The sequence below is a fragment of the Pimephales promelas genome, chromosome 2 (assembly GCF_988280905.1).
Source record: "Pimephales promelas chromosome 2, fPimPro1.hap1.1, whole genome shotgun sequence".
NCBI lineage: Eukaryota > Metazoa > Chordata > Actinopteri > Cypriniformes > Leuciscidae > Pimephales > Pimephales promelas.
Genome location: NC_142770.1, coordinates 18696911 through 18719599, shown reverse-complemented (window position 1 = coordinate 18719599; position 22689 = coordinate 18696911). Strand labels below are relative to the sequence as shown.

General features: G+C 39.8%; 1 protein-coding gene across 1 annotated transcript; it reads left to right on the top strand.

Annotated features, from left to right (window-relative positions):
• The first annotated feature begins 449 nt into the window (after positions 1 to 449).
• LOC120479968 (uncharacterized) lies at positions 450 to 2457 on the top strand. Its single transcript, XM_039672846.2, has 5 exons — positions 450 to 580; positions 664 to 999; positions 1139 to 1276; positions 1564 to 1637; positions 2009 to 2457. The coding sequence occupies exons 1-5, from the start codon at positions 517 to 519 to the stop codon at positions 2096 to 2098; spliced, it is 702 nt and encodes a 233-aa protein (XP_039528780.2). The 5' UTR covers positions 450 to 516; the 3' UTR covers positions 2099 to 2457.
• The last annotated feature ends 20232 nt before the right edge of the window (positions 2458 to 22689 follow it).

Here is a 22689-nt window from a genome sequence, read left to right as displayed (position 1 = left end):
GACACTAATATTCTCAATCTGAATCAGTTCTATTTAACACTGCTGAAGGAATTGCTTGTTTGGTCATTATATTTTTCATACTTATGTTTGGAGCAGTGGATCACAATGCAGACACTCTGGACTCTTTTGACATATGAAACATCATCATTTGTATTATACTGTATCTACGGAAAAAATGCTCCCAAGTTTGTGTGCATTAACATGAATGGCTATAACTGTACAGAGTTTTCAAACCCAAAGTTGAATTTTTGGTCATTTAATGTGTAAAAAAAAAAGCCTGTTACCCATTGTTGTGTGGCTGATTGTTTTGGCGTTTAAATGTGTGTGTGTGTATTTATATTTTCTGTTTTATATTTGTATAATGATATACTTTGATACAATACAGCCTGCTCCATATGATGTTAATTGGAAAACTAAATAAATAAGTGCTGTGCAATCATGATTTCAGCTCTGACTTCCCCTCTCGTCTGTGCATGTGGTCGAGGTTTGTTTCCGCACACTGTACGAGATGTGTGAATGATCACTATAGCAGATATTATTCATCTGGATCAGATCATGAAGATCATACAGCTGCAGATCTGTGAGTTTCTCATGACACATTTGATTAAATCAGTTTTCTTTTGATTTTATATCTTAATAAATGTGTATTTCTTTCTGTCATAGATCTGTTCATGTTGTATCAAGCCTCAGAGAGTCTAACAAACACACCAGTAACTTTAGGATCTGATGTGAATATAACCTGTGATCTTGATATAGAGGAGATTTACTGGTACAAACTGAAATTACCGGATCCTCCAGAGTTGATTGTACGCTCTTTTGATAGTACAGTTGAAGGAGGAGGTAAATATGAAAACATTATCTATAAACACAAATACTCAGTGAAAACTAACAGTCGTCTGTTCATCAAGAATATCACCATTGATGAATTAGGAGTTTATTATTGTGTGAAAACTAGTGAACCACTAAAATTCAACAACGGCACCAAAATCTACATCAGCGGTGAGTTATTTTATCATTTCATGTCTTTATAAACCACATGATGGAGTCCATATTGAATATACTGTATGAAGAACTAATAATAGTTGTATTGTTCTGTTAAAGACTGAAATTGAAAGATTGAACTATAAACCTTTTACAGACTTTGTCCAAAAGAATATTACAGACTCGGTCCACATGAATCAGACAGAAGACGCTCCACAACAGCAGATACCGTCGAGAAATATGACCATCATCATATCTGTCCTGCTGAATGTGCTTCTGATCATTGCATTAATAGGTTTGTTCTTGTTTTACTACAGTAAAAGTCTCATTGAATCTCTGTTCCATTAATTTCCTATTATCACAGTAAAGAAGCTTTGAAACAATCTGTATTATTAAACGCGCTAGGCTCTATAAATGAAGGTGATTGAACTCACTACTAGACAAAGTAGACAAAATCAAGATCTACACAAATGTAGCAATATCCTATCTTATAACAATATTAATTTAGTTTTCATTTTGTTCGTTTAATCTGTCAAAAAGTGTAGTGATACGGAGATGTTTATTCACTGTTGTTTTCTTCAGGTGTGGTGAAGAACTGCCTTCATGCTAAATCTAAAAATAGTTCAGAGACACCACCAAGCACCACTGTAGCTCAGGTGAGAATAATAATGAATATTAGCTTCATTTAACAAATAATAATAATAATGAATTATTGTGCTTAATTAGCATACTATTTTCATATTATTAGTATTAGCATATTATTTTTGAGTTGCACATGTATTATTTGAATGAACACTAAAATGCATATTTGACTGTTGTTAATTATAGTTTCATATCTCACATAACTGCACTTCTAATTTGCCTGAACTGTATTTCATGTCCATTTGTAGATTAAATTGATTATTGCAAAGTGAACCCGTTCAGACACATCTACATGTCGGAGGATTTATTTTCTGATAATGATGGCCTGGCTGTACTTTATTAATACTGACATATGTGGCCATTCATTAATATCTTGATCTTTCAGTATGCTGCAGCCGAATCATCCATGCCTCCCGCTGGAAGCAGGCCTTCCCAGGATGAGCTCTACTCTCTTCTACAGGCAGTGAAAACGTAATAATGTATGATATTTAATGATTTATAATATTCATAATATAAAACACATGTGTATATATTTGTATATAAAAATATAAAGTTTAACATTTCTGTACTTCTATTTGTGGGAATTCATAGATTTAAACCCTAGTTGCGTATTCTGATTCATATCAAATGCAGAGTAATGAACATGATCAGATTTGAAACAAAGTTGAACAAAATCTGTTGTCATGGACTCATACTTATATGAACAGTAATAATTATTTATTTATTTGACTATTTGATTTATTTTATTATTTGAGACTCAACAGTTAAAGGGATAGTTCACTTTGAAATAATTTTTTGTTATGTTTTATCTTACCTCAAGGGCATCCAAGATGTAGGTGTGTTTGTTTGTAGTTTCAATTTTTTTTATTTTTATGTCAAACCGTTGTCTGTCATATAATGGAGGTCTATGGTCACCACCTCAAAGAGCATGCACAGAGAAGTCCAAATTAAACATGATTTAATGACTCGTAAATGTAAGTACACATTGATGGCCTAAGACACGAAACGAGCAGCTTGTGTGAGAAAACGAACAGTATTTTTATCGTTTTTACCTCTTGTATCCACAGTCACGTCCAAGTGATCTGCGCGGGCGCTTTGTGGCTTTGGTTACAAGAGTTAAAAGCGATATAAATACTGTTCGTTTTCTCACACAAACCGTTGTTTCGTGTCTTAGGCCATCAACGTGTACTTACATTTACGAGTCATCAAATCATGTTTAATTTGGACTTCTCTGTGCATGCTCTTTGAGGTGGTGACCATAGACCTCCATTGTATGACTGACAGACAAGAACGGTTTGACCTAAAAATATCACAATTGAAAATACTGTGGAAACAAAGACACCTACATCTTGGATGCCCTTGAGGTAAGATAAAACATAACAAAAACTAATTTCAAAGTGAACTATCCCTTTAAAGTACAATTAAAATGCGTATTAGTTGAACATAAAGTGTTGAAAGTAGTGGACACTGGGGCTATTTTCCACAAGAGGAAATTGTCACAAAGACTACCTGTTTAGCTAAGTTATAAAATTGAGTCCAATGGGTGTTTCCACGACTGGTGGTTTTAACCACGAGGTTGATCTGCACCAAGAGTATTTTGCATGCATGTCTTTGTGTGTTACTATGTTTGCTGTAAACTGCTGTAAACATGCAGTGTGGTCGATGTACATGTACTGTTGCAGATAATAAACTGTTATGGTCCGGTATTAAATGTTGCTGTTTTGTAAGGAGATCTTGCTTTTACAGCTCTTATTTGTTCAGAGTAGCAGTGGACGATGCATGGAAACCACAGTCTAACTGTTTTTTTTTTTTTTTTGGGGGGGGGGGGGGCCTGAAGCAGCTTCTCAGCCCAGTTTCATGAAACTTGCAACAAATAATCCTTAATCTTACCACAGATCAGATGACATGTCTGAATATAAAATTCCTGCATTGCATTATTTTTCTCAAATGTTCTGCTACTTTTATGTTTCATAAAGATTTGACACACATCTTGTAATCACAGCTTTCACTGGCTTGCGTATTCATAGTTTTTAATCTTTTTAAACCCCCACTACTGCTCAGATCTTGTTTGTGGTTGACATGGGTGGCATGGTTCCTTGGAAACAAACTTTTCCGTGATTTGGTCACTTGATAGAAACAGCTCTAGTCATGAGTCACTCCTGCGAGTTTATTTATATTTTAATATATTTTAATTATATTTAATTATTATTATTATTTATATTTTCTTTATAAGCCATTGATGCCAAACCTAGTTTTATGCCTATGAGAATAAGACTGAGAGATAGACATAAAATCTTTATAATGCATGCGGTGTAAAGCTCCAAGATAAAATGCCATGTTCCGTAAATGTTTCCTTTGACTACTGAATAATAGTCAAGTTGTGTCTTTACGAACAGCGTTGACGTGTTTTGTGGGCGGAGCCTAACTGGTTACAGAAACTCACAGTTCTGCTGTGGCGGTCTATGGAAGCCACGGAATAAAAGGTTTAAAAAATAATAAATACGTCATTTTGGACTTTTTTTCCTCAAGTCACAATTACGAGTTTATATCTCAGAATCAGAAGAATTGAGAGATATAAACTTGTTAATCTGTCTGTGAAATATTTAGGTTTAAATGTTATTTCATGCTGTGACTATAGTACATTATGTTCCGTATGAACTGCATAAATATTATTTACTACATTATTTATCTAGAGTAGGATCAGTTTCCTTATTAGGTCAACATATGATGTTCTCCCATCACCGCAGAACCTAAATCTCTGGGCTGGAGAGGATCCCTCTTGTCTTTTGTGTTCAAGGCAAATTTTGACAGGATGTAAGGTGACTCTTAGGCCATGTCCACACGGACACGGGTATTTTAATAACCGTGACTTTTTTACACGGTTCGGCCGTTCGTTCACACGGAAACGCAGTATCAGGACACTGAAACCGAAAATTTTTGAAAACCCCTGCCAGGGTGAGTATTTTCTGAAATGCCAGTTGCAGTGTTGTCGTGTAGACAGCGAAACCGGAGTTTTTGCACCGCTGACGGCTTCTGATTGGCTAACGTGGCTTTACGGTTAGGTTTATATCGCCGCCTGCTGGTGTTGAATGCTCTTGACAGCGCTTGATGTCTTGTTTTTGCATTTTCATGTGGACGGAGGGTTTTTTTTAAACGCAGGAGGGAAAAACTCCGGCTGTAAAAATACCCGTGTCCGTGTGGACATGGCCTTAGCCAAGGTCGGTTTACTTGGCGCCATGACCAAGTACTGCGATATTTGTCTTTAGCATTGGAAGGCAAGCGTAGTATGACCAATAAGTTGCCGCCTGTTCTAGCAAAACATTACACGTTGTAGTGAAGTTTTTCTTTCCCGCAACAGACCAGGAGACTTTTGAGGTATCTTTCACGCAGAAGTTCTTTATTGCGTAGCTGTAGTCATCTCAAGGATAGTCTGATTTAAAAGAACCTTACATTCTAATTTATCCACAAGTTTCCGAGGGGCGCTCCTGTAAAAAATAAAGTGGGTGAAACTTCCCCGTGACGCGGCGGAAGTAGCATTCCAATGGTATTTTGTGTTTTTCGGAGAATTATTTTACTATTTAAAGACGCAAATCTTTATGTCGAGTTACAGAGCTCAGGGACAACATGTGCTGTTCGCGGTTGCGGACTAAACTAATTCAGTGGCTTAAACGTGATTGTTTTGAACATAAGCTGAAAACGAAATCAGAGTGATCCTGCCAACGACTGTAGTTTCCATCACCTCCCAAAAGACGACGAATCTTCCTGTGTACATTTGTTTAAAATCTTAATATTCTATAAACTCTATCAGCATGTGGTTGGCTGTTCGCTACTGATGTTACAGCTAAACTCAGGATCAAAGCCTGTGTTGACAGAATACCAAATGTGCCAGTAAATGTATTCAAGCAGCACATTCATTTATAATTTTGAATAAACTCCAAAGCACAATGACTAAGTGTGTGTTTTTTATTTTAATTGTTTGTCAGCTCGCACAACTGTCTGTCACCATGCCTTGATGAGTATTGATTATGAATAATGTTATTATACTCCCAACCAACTACTGCGGAGGGTAAAGGTACTGTTATTTCACCCTTTTGAATTTCGTTGAGGTTGTGTTCCCACATCGTTAGCTAGTTTGGATCGCTATAACTTGAATGACCGTCGACTGTTGAATGAACGAGTGTCAAGCATGTCAAATCGCGCTTTGTTTACTTCGAACCGGAAGTCGCGCCCACTTTTGACGCAAGGCCTCATGGGGCGTAGGAAACTTGTGGATACATTTCAAAGAGGGTGGGATTACATGAAGCTGGAGACACTGAGACAAAGCAAATGGTAATGCATGTGACCCTGGAGCTCCAAGACAAATGGTAACCCAGCAGGTGTTCAAACTTCAAACAGGCATTTTCACACAGTGAGACGAGAAACAGGAAAGGCCTAGCTTTCCCGTGTGGTCACAGGACAATCAGGAGGGTCACACTGGGAATTCCTACTGTTTTCAGACTTTCTCCATTTAAAACATTAAATTAAACATATTAATAAAATTTGTAATCTCACAACGTAGAAGACAATATTCCTCCGCCCAGGCGAGCAACCAACAAGAAAAGGTGTTAACACCAATTCTCGCCCAGGACAACTGGAAACTGCTAGGGACTGGAAGATGCTGGCTGATCTTGATCAATGGCTTATTTTTCCACCTGAGATTGCCACCACTAACTTACGACCAGATATTGTTTTGTGGTCTGGATGTCGCAGCTCTCTTGCGAAAATGTTCGCGGCACACACTATAGTTTGGATCAGGTTTAGACGTGTCCGTGTTTGATGGCAAACCAACCATCCAGAGCCAGAGTCTAGCCCTGGCAGCATCGCGGGGAACATATTCAACGCACTTGGACTTTGCACCATGAAAACAAATAGTTTGCGTCCCATGATTGCCTCTCTCATCTAACGTTACTACGCGATATCACAGTTTGTCATGTCTGTCGTTGGAAAGATCCACGTGGTGTCATGAATAATTAAGAGGCCGTGTCTTCTCATAGGATAACACCGATGAGTCATCAACGCACTGTGCAGTGCACTGCCACGCCACCCGCTACAATGAAGATTTTAATCCCGGAAGACGAAAAAAGCGGAAAAAAACTCAACTTTAACCATTTTAACCTTATTATTAAATCTAACAGATGCTAACATTGTCTTCAATGGTGTTCAACACACATACCTCTGTTATAATCTCAGAACATTTAGTTTTGGGGTTTCATGACCCTTTAAAGCGAAATCGAAGAACGATTTGGTGTGATGTCATTTCGAACAATATCAGACTGAAACGAAGTTGGTTTTGGGAGTTTGAAACAGCCAAAGCTGGTAAAGGCTCCGCCTTCTTTCACATGAAAACCTTTTTGTGTTCAGTTGGCCTGTTCAGGCGGTTGAGGTCAGATGTTGTGTTTATTTTGTTATTGAGAGAAAAGGTCGCATCACATTTACAAATTCATTTAACTGTCATTCTCAGCATGTTGTCGGCGTCAGATGTTCGATAACAGGGGTAGTTTTACCCCTAAACGAAGAACAAAAAAGGATTTTGAGGTGAGTATATATCAAGGCCTTAAACATGTAACTGGTTATCATAGCCTGTTAGCCCCTGTTGGTGTAAAAAAAAAAAAAAAAAAAAAACCTATCAAAAGTAAAAGAAACACAATCCGGGCTTATTTAAGTACATACTTATTTTCTTTAATGGTTTAAACATGGTTTGTGTCGACCACAGTGTTTTGTGTAGCAAATTAACGACTGCCAAAACCGTCATATCGTTTACTTATCTAATGGCTGTATAGTTGAAGAAAATATCTAATTAGTGTTAACTTGAGTCATAAGTATAAATGATGATTTGTTTATTTTTTTCACAAAGTGAAAAGACTAGGCTATATGCATTGTGATATGCAAGAGAATAAAACACTACACGTGTGGTCAGACCAAGCCTTACTTAAACTTCCTCTTGATGTGGGTGAATAACCGTTTTACAGCTATGAGGTAAAGTTAAATGTGAAAGTAAGACTAGGTCACTCTGAAAGTGTTTTAAGACCGTAAAGAGCATGTGCTTACAGATTATTAGATAATATAATAGTACTATATAATAATAATACACAGATAATTAAAGATTATGGGATCAAGTGAAGTACTTTATTTTATTATGTTTAATGACAAAATAATGATGCATATTGTGTGTGTGTGTGTTTATTTCGCAGACCTGCTTATGGTGTGAGATCAACTAACAGATTTGGGTCAAAATATGACTATAAACTGTGATCTTGATGTAAAAAAGGTTACCTTAGATATTACTAAAACTACCAGAACTACTCTGAAATTATGCACTTTCTCATCTACAACTCATTACTACAATAATAGATTTAGACACAATATTCAGTGCAAAGTAAACATCGCCTGTTCATATAATGTCACAGTTGATGATTTGCGACTTTATTACTGTGTGACCAAAGTTGTCTCTCCGAAATACAGCAATGACAGCAGACTGCACATCTTTGTTGAGTTCAGTCAGTGATTATGTTATTACATTACATACTTTTTACATAAAAAAAATGTTTGTAAAACCTGTTAATGGTTGCCTCTTATATTATAGTTGATCTGTTGAATGGTCTTCTGATCATTGTGATTAGTTCCTTGATAACATAACATCGGACTCCATGAAATTATTTTTTTTCTTTTTCTTTTTATCATTTGTGTTCCACAGATAATGTTTCTGAGTGTAGAATTGTTTAAATTTAAAGACAACAGCAATATGTTTGCATTCTGCTTATTGGTTTCCTGTTGCGTTGCAAGTCAACAGCACCTGTGCACCTCTACAGCTGCTTAAAGCAAGAATACCCAACCAATGACCACATTTCTCACTGCATTTAATAAAACGTCATTTATATTCTGTTGGGTTTTTAGACGTACAGTATGTGCAGTGTTGGGAAAGTTCACATTCTACATGAACTAGTTCAAAGTTCAGTTCACACATTTTAAAATGAACTAGTTCAGTTCATAGTTCATTCTTCAAAAAATGAACTAGTTCATTTATAGTTCTTTTTTTCCATATGTCGCAAGCTTTTTTATTATTATTGCCACAGCCCATATACAACCACAGACAACAATTATTTAATCAACAGGAAGTTTGCGCAGAAATGTAAGATTTTTCCCATCCTCACGACCTCGTCATGAAACCCGTTTAAATGATCATACGACGCCTCCATGCTCGCTGCTTAGTCGACGGCAGCAGCGGCGCAACACTGCTGGCTGGTGTTGCCAGATTGAGTTTTTTCGCTACATATTAAGGCCTGTTCATGTGTGTTTTAGCCGAGTTTTCACCTGGAAGGCTCTATAGAAATCTGGCACCCTATTGTGCGAAGTCAAACTGAGAGAGCGTGTGTTCACAGACACCAGAATGAACGCGTTCACAGTAACGTTCATCAGGCAGTAAAACAGTACGTTCAGTTCACGTTCGCCCAAAAATGAACGCGTTCATGAACTATCGAGTGTAATCAAGCTAGAATCAGCCAATCGTCCAAGTAGCTCAAAACTCGCATGCCCCGAAGTTTCAGTGGTGCGAGAGCCACATCCATGCACATTGTAAATGTACAGGGTGCTAAGGACAGGACAAACGGGCGTTTCACAAGCGCTTTGTTCAGCTGTCTTAAGCTGCGTTTCCACCTCAATTACCAGGAACTATTTGTCCCAGGAACTTTTTTTTTCCCCAGACCGCTTGCTTACTGCGTTTACACCGCGGACTAAAGTACCGGTCCAGGTCGGGAAGATCAGTGACGCTGAACTGCGTGTGACTGCTCCTCCCAGTCTGCGCGTTTGTTTTGAGTTTTGTATTGAGGAGATTCAAGCTGTGCTGCTTTTGTGTGCGATTGGTTTACTAACGAGGTAATTAACAAAATGGCAGAAAAGAGACGAGCACCCAAAGCATATTCAGAAAGCTCGTAATGCTAGATATAAAAGTAAACGTTTGTTATCAGCGGACATTGACCGTGAGATGGATGGGACGAACGCGCTCCGTCGGGCAGAAAGAACAAATGGGAAGAACCAATCAGCATGTTCAGCTGATGTTCAGCTAAGTCCCCGAACTCTGAAAAAGTACTACCTCACCAGCAGGAACTTTCTGGGGGCGAAATTTTTACACTGAACTTCATTTAGACCCTGGTTCCTGTGGTGTAAACACACCGAGTACCACCCCAATGTTCCTAGTTCCTGGGGAAAGTTCCTGCGGTGGAAATGCGGCTTTAGATCTAGAATGGGTCTGAGACCCTCGTCTTTTTCGATACCAGAAAATTTCTGCTGTAGGGGCCCCCTTCGCTCTGAGCTTAAGATAAAGGCTATATTGCCCCTTTGCTCAATAGTTTCGAAATTTCGGCTCGAAGTAGATGAACTACTTTGTTTTTTAGTAGTTTCGACCCGCGCCATGTAGCGGTGGGTATGTCGCGCGAATAGCCTCTTTATATAGGGGAAGCTTTGCCCACACATTTGTGTGGGCAAAGCCGGGGACAGCGGGCGCATTTACTGCACTCCAAACACCGTCGGCGTGAGCTGACTGTATGTGTGTTAGTTTCGTTTTTACAGAAACAGTGGGACATGCAGTGTGTAGTGTTTGTGGGCACATTCACTACATTTAATGCACAACCGACATGAGTCCATTTTATTTGTGCAAGCCTTGTACTGTAGTGGGCTGTGTTTGTGTGTAGAAATGAACAGCGCAGTCTCATCCCAAGATGTCATATAACTGATGTCTTGGGACGTCTTTTGACCATACGTCAACATCCGCCTTTTTAGTGTACCCTTAAATGTCAGTTAGATGACGATGATCGGATCCTAACTGTACCCCAGACCTAAACCTACCCCGTCACCTAACTGACTTTAAAGGTAAAGCGTCAGTTGTATGGCGGCCCGGTATCGTCATTTAACCGACATTTAAGGGTACCCTAAAAAGGCGGATGTTGACGTATGATCAAAAGACGTCAGTTATATGACGTTTTGGGATGAGACTGTGTTAAAATGAACACTGGGCTGTGGGCATTTTTATTACACTCATAACACCACCAGCTGTTGCCGGAATACCAGAAATTACACTCTTTATGCGATTTATCTGAGTTGCCGTAAAAACGGCGTTTGTGTGCAGGTAAGCGGGCCGTGGTACTGGCTTGTTTACTGCAGATTACCCTGGAACAGTCGCATTTTCTAGAACTAAACAAGCGAAAAGTTTCGGTGGAAGTCTGGCGGGGAGACTTGAACACGGTCATTTTCCTTGGAGGGCTTGGAAGACTTTGAGGCCTCAGGCTTTATCTCAACATTCGGCTAGGGCCCTTGCGGAGGGGGTGGAGGCCAGCAGACCAAGAGCGTGGTCTCTGGTCCTGGGCTTGACGGTGCTGTGAAGTGCCAACAGCGGCAGGTGGAGGCTGTGGCTGGGAGCTTTGAGCAGACGGCTGTTTTGGACGACCTGCTGCGGAGCTAGAGAACTTCGGCAAAAAGTGCTTCATAGCCTCTGACGTCTTCTGAACCTTTGCGAATCTGTCCGGTATCTCAGATAGCGTCAGCCAAAGGTGTCTCTCAGCAACGGTGAGAGAAGCCATGGTGCGCCCAATGGCCTGTGCAGCGGATTTCGAGGCACGAAGAGCCAGGTCCGTAGTGCTCCTTAAATCGAGCACAATGATAGCTTCCACTCCTTTCTCATCAATTTTTCAGAGAAGGTCGGCCTGGAATATCTGCAGTATGGCCATCGAGTGCAATGCCGACACAGCCTGAACAGTGGCGGAAGTAGTGCGGCAATCTTTGTAAGGTAGCGCCGTCTTAGCTCGCCGTCCATCAGAGGGCAGGCAAAGATGGGTCGCTACAGCTTCTTCCACTGGAGGAAGAGAGTGGAATTCTCTGTCTTTCGCACCGTCCACCCCGGAGAATGCTGCTGAGACAGAGGTGCACATTCTGGCTGAGAATGGGGCGTTCGAGAACTTTGCGAGCTCACGGAGAAAAGGCGCAGTCCTACAAGTCAGTGGGGCGTGGCCCCTTTGCAGGAAACATCCATTCAGCCTGTTGTGCGTGGGCGCCTACCACTAAGGGCCGAGGTTCGCCACGACCTGCGAGAACAGACGCATCAGTTTTGACCCGATGCTGCCCCGCTTCCCTGATGATTCTCGGGTAGAGGGGGGAAGGTCCACAGAACTCGCCCAATCCTCACTGTCTGGCACAGATGCAGCTGCCTTGTCGTCATCAATGGTGGAAGCGGTGGATGGCGGCCGTTGTCCTTCGGCTGGCTGGAGAAGGCTCGGGAACCCACTGAAATGTCCCATAGAAAGCTTTTCTCAGACGGTGCGGCTTCTTCACTCCGAATCCAGCGATGAGATAACGAGATGAAAAATCTGATTATATCAGCCCATCAAGCTATATTTATTGGCCCAGCCCACACCCCCAAAGGCCTCTCTCGATAGGCTACTGCAGTTGCCGCAGGACACCAATTAGGCATGCAAGTGTTCTCGTCTATGTCTGCACGCTGCCACAACACGTTTTACATTCAAATTTAATAAAAATAAATTCGAAATTAAGGATAAACTTTGGCTTCATATCTCAGGGAAAATAAGTTTTCCCCTACAATAAGATATTACAGCCCATTCTCACCCCCAAGGCGTCACTTAACTGACTTGGGAAGCATTTGGACATGCTTCAATATCTGACGCTTTAGGCGCCCTTTAGCGTCAGTTAGATGACGCCCAAGGATCGCGTGTACCCTACCCCCACCCCACACCTAAACCTAACCGCTTCCTCTAACTGACGCTTTCCTTTAGCGTCAGTTAGATGACGCCGTAGGATCGCGTCATGTAAGTGACGCTAAAGGGCGCCTAAAACGTCAAATATTGAAGCATGGTTAAAGGTGACGCCTTGGGGTGAGAATGCGTTGGATATTACGCAGTACCAGAGAATCTCTCGTAAGAGAACATAGCCTATATTTACTCTCAATTGACCAAGATAGCCGAGGTCACTGGGGGTCACTCCAGCCTGCTTCCTGTGTGACCAATTCTTATGTAACACATTGGCATGATCAAAATGGTCCCATGCTTGAGAAATCATAAAAAAAACTTCCCCTTTGTTCAAGCTTGATCACTGGTCCTGCCTAAAGAGTTGCAAAACTACTTCTCTTCAACTTCTCCCTGACCAACCCTAGAGGAGTCTATGTCTGGGGCAAAGGACAGCCAAGGCCCAGATCCTAGAGAAAAACTCGCAATACACATAAGAACAGACATTAGGTCCATTTTTACCCACAATCAAACTTCCCCAACTGTAGTATTCTCCATTGGTTTAGATATCCATATGATATATAATATCCTTGTTGTGATTCTTTAGTTAGGTTAGGGCAACTTAAATGATGAAATCCAGGGTTTAGTATTGCTGTTTTAACGTTTACAGATCTGTTTGGTATCAAAATAATCCTCTTTTCATTTAATAAATTATAGTGTATATTATGTTATGATAAAATGCCAAGAAGTTTTACCAGTCTTTTGTGCAAAACTGCACAAATTCTTCAGGCCAACATAAATATGCAAATAGGGTGATGATAGTACAAAGACTTTCTCTCGATTGGCCTTTGTGCCAGAAATGGGTGTGACTGACTGCCTTTAAAGAGTTAGACTCTTTTTAGACTACGTTTCTTGACCTCTTCCGGCTATTTTGCCTTCAAGTTAACTGTTTGATTCAACGTGGACCATCCAGAAGAACTGAACGAAGTGCACTCCTAACAAAATAATTAAGAATCTCTGCAACCAAAGTCAACGCAATATATCTGTCTTGCCTGCAGATGCGTTCCTCTTTTAAAGGTGACCCAGATTCTTTAATGTTTCTCATAGGCTGTGGTTAACTGATTGCAATCTTGCCATTCTCTACTCTCTCTCTCTGTGTGTTGGTTGCACACAAATCAAAGTCTCTGAAACATATCGGTTTTGTGACATGTTATTACTCTTCTAGTACATTAGCAAAAAGTTATTCTTTCTTGGCAAGGAAGATAACTTACTTCCTAGAATTGAAAATAGATTATGCTGTCTGTTTGGTGGAAGTAACTAAAAAGAAGTATGAATATTGTCTGAACCTCTCACTGAGAGAAAGAAAATGTTATCAGTGTGTTTTGGGAATGTTTCCTGATCAGAGCAAGAGCTCAACCAACTTCAGCCATAAAGAAGCTGAGTGTGTGCGCGCTAGTATTCTTAACAGGTTACAAGTCACACTCTTTACAGACACACTCCTTACCCCAGTCTCTTGTCTGACTTTGATTGTTGATTTGTGTGATGTGAACTCATCTCCCTGTCTCCAGCACCATCCTCGTTCACCCTTTGAACTCCACTACCCTGCTCACCTCATTATTGTACTTTGTTATTCTATAATCATTCTTCACCATTCCATCTTTCTCTCTGTGTTCATGTCTGCAACTCCTATAGCTACATCTGCACAGCTTTGCTAACCTGTGGCTAACACTATGAGTTTACCGCGTGTGAGGTCATTGTATGCAAAGGTGTTTAGAGATGGTCTTGTAAAGTGTGACTGGTCTTGCTTGTTACAAGCAATTAACCACAAAGTCTCAGCTTTGTAAGAATGCAAACGAACCTATCGTTTTTCGTTTGACCTTGCTTCAAATGATCATGATTTTCTTTATCTCAATAGGAAGAGTGTTATGTTAGATGTCCTAATGTTAAATTGTTAAAAATGGTTAAATCGTTTTGTGCATTGAGGAAAAAAAAGATTTAGCCAATATATTTATACTTTTTGTGTTTGTATTGGATCTTTGTATCATAGCGCATAAAGTACGCAAATAGCCTAGCTAATAATTGTAGATGAAAATGGCTATAGTAATGGTAATTTTCCCCATTTTAGTTCATAAATTAACATGACATGGTGCAGTCTACATTATTACCAGGGTTTTTACCATTAGCCTACATGTGAAAAAGTCAAAAATGTTTTTTAAAAAATATTGACAAACTTTAAGAACCAGAATCACTGCTGAAGAATCAGCATTACTAATGTTACTTTTCTCACCGCTGGCCAGAATGGACCAATCAAATACATTCGATATTGTAAAAAGAATGCATAAAAATTATTGTGTTTTCAGCAAGATTGATAAGTCATGTTTCCGTATACTGTATGTCAGCTGCAAAGTCCAGAGAATATATATATATATATATATATATATATATATATAAGTTTACTCTTTTAGAGTACAAATTTGTCCTGTTAAAATCCACCCAATGCACATTCAGTTTTCTGAGCCTTCACACGCCCTCTGGAGGATGAATGTACATAAGACAGGGAACAATCAACAATGTTGGCAGGTAGTCTATATAGATAGAAGAAGAAAAAGAAAAAGTAAAGATTTTGACAGAGAGAAACATTGGATTTCAGACCTGCTATTATGTTTTTTTTTTAAACATAATTTTAAAAAAAGCACATATTGTTGGGTTATAGGAGGAATTGTCTCCATTTTTACTGACAAACAGCAATATCGAACCAAAAAGATGTATATCAAACTAAACAACAATGATGACGCCTAAAAATGAAATCGTTTATGTATAAAATCATCAGCTGGTTAAATCTTAAACCTAATTTTGTAATGAGTCTCCTTGACCTTTGGAGCAAGATATCACAGGTAAAAGCTTCATCCCTTACTGAGGTTTCAACATCTCTCAGAAAATGGCACTGATAGTCAAGTCAAGACATCTGCCTCTATGCAGCCTAACATTGAATTACAGAAGTCTGTAATGTATTGTGTGCTGGGTCAAAAGAGATGTGTTTTTTTAGTCTCGCTTTGAAATGAAAGAGTGTGTCTGCTTCCCGGACAAAGTAAGGAAGCTTGTTCCACAGTTTTTAACACCCGCAAAGCGCCAATTGCGGGTATAGATTTTCCGTTTGGCGAGTAAATCTCAAAAGGCTATCTGCCCCACTGGCGGGTGAATGTTCATTACAAAATAGTAATGAAATAAAATGTTTATTACAATTGCATTTTATCTGCAAAATATCTGGCATGATGGCTATGGACATGACGCAGTTGTGTTTGCGGGATGGGAATTGAATATGAATTGAATTTGACAGGGCGCAACTACGAGCAGAGAGAGCGCGCGCACTCACTTTGGAGCCGGGCGAAAGTATAAACAAGGCTTCACCACCGTCTCCAAAGCGTCTTCTTGCTCTCTCTCCCTGCACATATTAATCAAATCGACACGATGGTAAAAGATCGGAACATAGTTTCATGTGGAGCATTTGGATATATATATTTTTTTATATAATGACAAAAATGTTTAAATATAGCCTTTATATAAATTAATGTAGCCTAGGCTATATGTGACACAAAAAGGCTGTTTATTATTTTGGCCGGTAAAAAAATATGCTTGGCTGGTGGATTTTTCATCTAGTCACCGTGGCAGGTGAGCTAAAAAGTTTATTTTGGACCCTCACAGCACACACGAGTATGGCACAGCGGCCAAAAACACACACACGAGCATGGCACAGCGGCCAAAAACACACGCACATGAGCATGGCACAGCGGCCAAAAAAAAAAAAAAAACACACAGGAGCATGGCACAGCCGCCAAAAAAAAAAAAAAAAAACCCACACTTACAGGAGCATGGCACAGCCGCCAAAAAAACAACAAAAAAAAAAACACACTTACAGGAGCATGGCACAGCGGCCAAAAAAAAAAAAAAAAAACACTTACAGGAGCATGGCACAGCGGCCAAAAAAAAAAAAAAAAACACTTACAGGAGTATGGCACAGTCGCCAAAAAAAAAAAAAACTCTTACACGAGCATGGCACAGCCGCCAAAAACACACACGAGCATGGCACAGCGGCCATGGCACAGCGGGTATTTTCCGCACTATAAGGCGCACTTAAAAGCCTTAAAAGCATTATTTGTATTTCACTTTTTGGTTTTAGCCTTACCTTACAAAGAACCAAAGACCAACAACATTTTCCAAACAGAAATTTTTCATTTTAAATTACAAATTAGGACTAGCAAGAACAGGAATGTAGCATACACAAAAAGTCCTGTAAAATTAAATGAATAAATGGGCCTAATAATTGAATAAAAATTATACAAACAAAAATATACATAAAAGATTTAAAAGTAAATTAACTATAGGCCAGAATTTTGATAACTGAACTTTTGCTCAACGCACAATAAAAATTTAAATGGGCTTATAACCACTGTACACACAAACTGCTGTAAAATTAAACGAATAAATGGGCCTAATAATAGCCTAACTAAAAATTATATAAACAAAAACGTAAAAATATATACATAAATGTTTAAAAGTAGGCTAATTAATTATTAGGCCAGATTTTGATAAACCTAACTGACACACACACACACACACGCACGCACAAAAAAAACTGTAAAATTAAACGAATCAATGGGCCTAATCATAAATAAAAATGAGGTTAAATGAGGCTATAGGCGGTGCGCCCTAAATTATGAAAAATGCTCTAATATACATATATAAAATATAATCCGCACAGGATTATAAGGCGCACCTTCAACGAATGACCTATTTTAGAACATTTTTTTCGCCTTATTGTGCGGAAAATACGGGTATGATAAAAAGAAGCATGACCTACCTTATTACAACCCGGTCTCATCCCAAGACTTACATCAGCCGTTGCATCAGCGCGCTCTTCTCTGCGACCCTTTCAATGATGCAATCCGTGTCCAAAGACCCCAGAGTCTCTTTTTCGATTGCCATCAACATAAAGTTTTCAAGATGCTCCTCCGCTGTGCTCCTTAATCGAGTCTTGATGAGTTTTAAAGTGGAAAAGCTTCGCTCACAAGCAACTTGTGTCACAGAGTTAACAGAAACCCGTATCCAAGTCCGATTAGATAGGAGTCAGTGAGCAGGTTATACCTTTGTAGGACATAATAACAACAGATGGGACATTTTCTGCAAGATTGGCAGGTTTTGTTCACAACATCCCATTCTTCATCTGGAGTCTGCTCATCATCTCCATCCTCAGTACTCATCTTTGTCAGATACTGGCGCTCAGGGCATTGAGTGCGTCTGCAGGTACACCGTTACATTTCAAGTCATTGAAATTCTGGGGATCAAGCAGGGCGAAATCTGTTTATAGTTCTCTGTTTTCAGCAAAACGTCGGGAAACACTTTCAATGATTATCCAGAATGACATTGTGCACTTGTACTTCATACTTGCTGTCAGCATCTGATATGGTTGTGTCATCACGTCTTTTTTTGTCTTCTTTGGTCTCCGGTTTGGCAGCGCATGTTCCACCTCTGTCTGTCTCACACACGTTTAATTCTCCATTGGCCCATTGATTGCACAAATGCGTCTGTTGCTGTCTTTATCCCCTTAAAATCCCTTGCATATTTTTTTCAGATTGTCTTGTGTGCTTGTGACAAAGCGATGGCCGTGAGCAAATCCATTCCACTAGTTTGCAAATACTTGGAAAGTGGAGTTGTTTGTTGGAAGATGCGTAAAACGTATGGGCAGTGAGGGTGGTTTGGTATTTCAGCAGAGCCTCTGCATAACCGTCGGCCTTCGCGCGCACAGTCGGCTTTATGTTGTCTTTCTCGCTCAGGGCCTTGAGTGTAACAACAAGATCAATGTAAAGACATCCTTCTGGATCCCTAAACTTCTCAAACACTTTTGTAAGCGCAGCGTCTTTGACCCACCATCGGGTTTCAACCCTGATTAGGCGGAACACTGTACACCTGATGAAACACGTAGTCACGTGACGTAGGTGTTTTGAATCACGCTTCGGATCAGTGTTTCGAATCATCTGCGCTTCGAGATCTCGCAAAGCTTCGAAACGTCTGTTTCGCGTCAGCCATCCCTAAAAATATCCCGTATTTTATACGCTAGCTGTAATTGACCCAGAACACGCAACTATCTGTGTCTCGTCTCGGCCCAAAACAATAGAAAATCACACCGGCCCTTCTGGCATGTGCCAGAAGGCCAATACAGGCCTGGTTACACTCGATATACAATGCTTGTGAAAAGAGTATTTTTGGGAGGAGGACAGAATGATTGTCAATGAACTCTTAAATGAGGACAAGGGGACAAAAGCAGGTTTCAAGCACTGAGGTTGTGCCGTACAGGTGCAATTTTGTCTTATAGGCCTATGCACAAGTTATCTGACACACTTGTCCGGTTGTAATGTTATGATATAAGAGCCTCAGATAACTGTACACAAGGTCACCTTCTCATCACACTATAAAAGACTCAAGACACTGTTTGCCTTCCTTTTTTAGTCACTGTTTTGCTATACTAAACAATGTTTGTGTATACTTGTAGACAGAATTCCATGTTCATCTTCATTTGTGTTGAAGTTGACACATTTCAGTCTTGAAAAAAGTAAAACTTCCACAAATATGCGTTTGAGGTAAAACATCTACACGGTAAACAGAAGTACAATGCCTTATAAGCTTATAATTCGTTTATTCAAGCAACTTAAGTTTCTGTACTATGTGGGAACGCATAAAAAAAGGATCTGAAACAGCACGAGTGAAACAACAAGATGAACTACAACTCGTGAGCATCTAGATTGAGATGACATGAATAATGACAAAACTTAATTCACAAATCACCTTTCTGTCTGATTCTGGTGTGAAATGAGACCCAAGAATGTCACTTTTAAAACCACTTGTCACGGTTGTGTTCTGCTGAGTTTGTTTTCCTTGGACTTGTCTGCCTGTCATCTTGTCATGTGTCATTCTCAGTATCATTAATAGTTCACCGGTTTTTGGTTAATCATTGTTCATCAGTGTGTGTATTTAGTTTCTTCTGTTCAGTCAGTCTTGGTCTGGTCGCTGTTGTATTTGGTGTGTGTGAACTGTCTGCACCTCTATTTGAGTTATCATGTAAGAAAAAGTTTGTATTGCTTTTATTCTTCCTCGTCTACTTCTGCCTGCACCACGTAATGTAACAACAGAGACCTTTGCTGTTTCGTGGGAGGGACCATTTGTACATGAGACTAAAAGGAAGTGATTCTGTGGGAGTATCAGGATTTTGCAAGTGATCCGTCATTTAGACAACAGGTTCCAGACACCGTTCGGTAGGTACATTTCATTTATATATATCCGTCACAATTATCATGTTGCTTTGAGATTGCCAGAAATATGTTTTTAATGTTATAGAGATTTGAAGAGAGAAAAGTGTTTATAAGGCTGCATTTGATAATGAGCATTTAGTTATTTTTTTTATTACTTTTTTAGCTGTTTGGATTTATTCAATGTAACATGTCTAATGTTATGTACAGTGCAAAGACTTTAATTTCTCTGGCATTTGCTTTTGGATTTACTTTATTTTATCATTTAGACTATTGTAAAATTTAAGTGTGTGATTGAGATTGCATTGTGTTCTTATGAAGTGAATGTAGCCTATTTATAAAATAAATGTTATGGATGCATTTCTTTTTTGTTTCTTTTATGTTGTTTTATGCACATGTAACACTTTTTGGTACACTTTTTGTAACATTGCCTCAAAGTTTGAGACAATTTTCCCAAGTCAATCTGCTACAAATATAAAACTTATTTTAAACTCTTCTGCTGATCTCTTAACTTTGTAAGTGCTTTAAACTTTATAAATTTACATTTAACTTATAAAGTTTTCAGTTTGCAGACCTGGCAACCAAGTTAGCTTACATAGTTACTTTGCAATCATACACTGGAGAAGTAAGGGAAAGCATGTGCCTTCAGCTGCACCCTACAAGTTCAAACATGTTCGTCGTGCTACTCCAGCAGACTTTCTCTTTACACCAACACTGGTGAAAAAAAGTATCTTTTTTAGCATTCCAAGCTTGACTTCCAGGCTAAAATCAAAATGGCAATTTAAAAAAAAATACGCCAAAACGCAACTTAGGCTATAGAACCATAGACAGTAAAAGAAATGGACGAATTGGAACTCCATTGAGACGATTGAAGCCCGTTTTTGGCGATTTTTTAGACGACGTAGATGTGACGAGAGCAAACCGTCTGTCTTCTAGTGCTGTGGCATGAGAAATCTGAATCATTCCCTTCCGAAACATGCAGAGGCGGAGACTGTGAGTAGGAGCTGTCCATGAGCTAGGAGAAGGAGGCACTTTTGCTAGGTATTCTGATTAATTATTTTGTCATTTTGCCTCCATGTTTCCCCGATTGCCCGTGAGCTTCTCCTCCTGTCCATACGGTAATCTCTCTACTGTGCGACAGAGAGTCGCGTGGGTATGACGCAATCGTTAGCTTACTTTCACTAAAACTGCTTCAACAGGGCCATAACATAAGCTACAAGGTAATGGAGCAATTTATACATTGTCGTGTTTCTTTAGAAATAAATAAAGGACAAATGGGGTCTTCAAACGCCTCAGATGTGAAGTTATTCGCCGTCAATGTGACGCGAAAATGAATGGGAGTCAATGGGAATGCTAACGCAAGTGAAGTTCTGCTACAAGATGTCAGCTCCCGCGAGGCTACAACTTCCGGTCGATGGATTACCCCCTTGTATAGAACCTAGCTAACGTGTTTGGTTGTCGCCCAGCCCGCAGCTCTACAGATATCTGTTGGCGGGGCGCCACGTACCAGCGCCCATGATGCAACACTTCTTGTTGAGTGAGATTGCACCCTGAGCAGGCAGGGCACGACTTGTGCTTTGTAAGCCAAGCCTAAGGCCTCCACTATCCAGTGGGCAATCCTCTGCTTGGAGACCGTCTTCCCCTTCTGCTGGCTTCCGTAACAGACAAAGAGCAGGTCTGAGGTCCTAAAGCGTTAAGTTTTGTCCATGTACAGTCGCAGAGCGCAAACAGGTCAAAGAACAGCCAGAGCTGGGTCTTGCAGGTTCACCACCTGGTCCCTGAAGGGAGTGGAAACTTGGGCACATGGCCAGGCCGGGGTCTGAGTACTACATGGTTGATACACGGCCTGAACTCTTGGCACGATTCGTTGACCGAAAATGCCTCTCCAATTTAAGGTATATGCCTGTCTCGTAGATAGTGCTCGCGCCTAAGTGATGGTGAAAGCAGGTTCTTCCTCAGAGGAATGTCGCGAGGAGCAGTTCTGGGAACCAATAGGGAGGCACCGTACTCCCTGACTTTGCAAAGGGTTTGTGCAAGTAGGCTCACTTGGGGAAACGCATATGATGATGCAGGATATATGAAAAGATAACTGTTAAACGTTTGCAAGTGTGTTATACCCATTTTTTAATCTTGTCAAAAAAGGGGCTTTAAAGCTTGTAAATAAGTTTTCTCCATTCTGCTCCATCTCGCACAAACCGTTGTCTGTCGTTGTCTTGGTCAGTTCCACCTGACCAAGTGTTGAGGTGTCCGTGAGCAAGACACCTAACCCTAGCTAAAATGTAAACGGTGAACAGAAAGTGAGTGTCCCAGCTACTCACCCCCCCTTACATGCTAACCACACACAAACTAGCAGGTAACAATTAAACCAAGTGAGGTAACAAACTGAACGTAAAAATTTCTAAATAAAAGACATCAACCCAAACCTGGCATTGTTCAGAAAGGTGTGCAAACTCAGGAGTTTTGTTATGATCACTGCGCCGATTTCTTCCGACGAGTCTTTCACTGTTATCACACCAAATCAGAAGATCTACTAATAATCAGAATAATCTGATAATCAGAATAATCTAGTAATAATCAGAGTACCAACAATTCAATTTTAATATCAATTTAACTGCAAGTTTCATGTCAATAAAGTCAACAGGCTGTTTCTAATTGTTGTGCCACCAAACAAAGCAAATATTCCCTTTCTCTGTACTAAAATATCTTTTTATGGCCATCCCTACATGATGCTTAAGTTTACAGTAATGCGTTAACTCAAGCATGTTAACTAAAAGAGAGCAAATGGTTGCAAATGCAAGTTTTTCTTATCAAAGCAAAGCTTTGTAACTTATTTACAGTGTTAACCAGGGGTCTGCAACATTTCTAAGGCAAAACATCTAAGTTGTTTTTTTTTAATAGGTTTATAGGTTTTATAAGTTATAACCTATAATAACGTAATATAATATAGTATCGGATATAGTATCGGAGTGTTTACATTTGCCAATTTCCTATATCACATA

Coding starts and splice junctions, on each gene's coding strand:
- LOC120479968 (XM_039672846.2), top strand. CDS start 517: ATGATCACTATAGCAGATATTATTCATCTGGATCAGATCATGAAGATC. Junction 581..663: donor GATCATACAGCTGCAGATCT/GTGAGTTTCTCA, acceptor TTTCTGTCATAG/ATCTGTTCATGTTGTATCAA. Junction 1,638..2,008: donor CAAGCACCACTGTAGCTCAG/GTGAGAATAATA, acceptor TTGATCTTTCAG/TATGCTGCAGCCGAATCATC.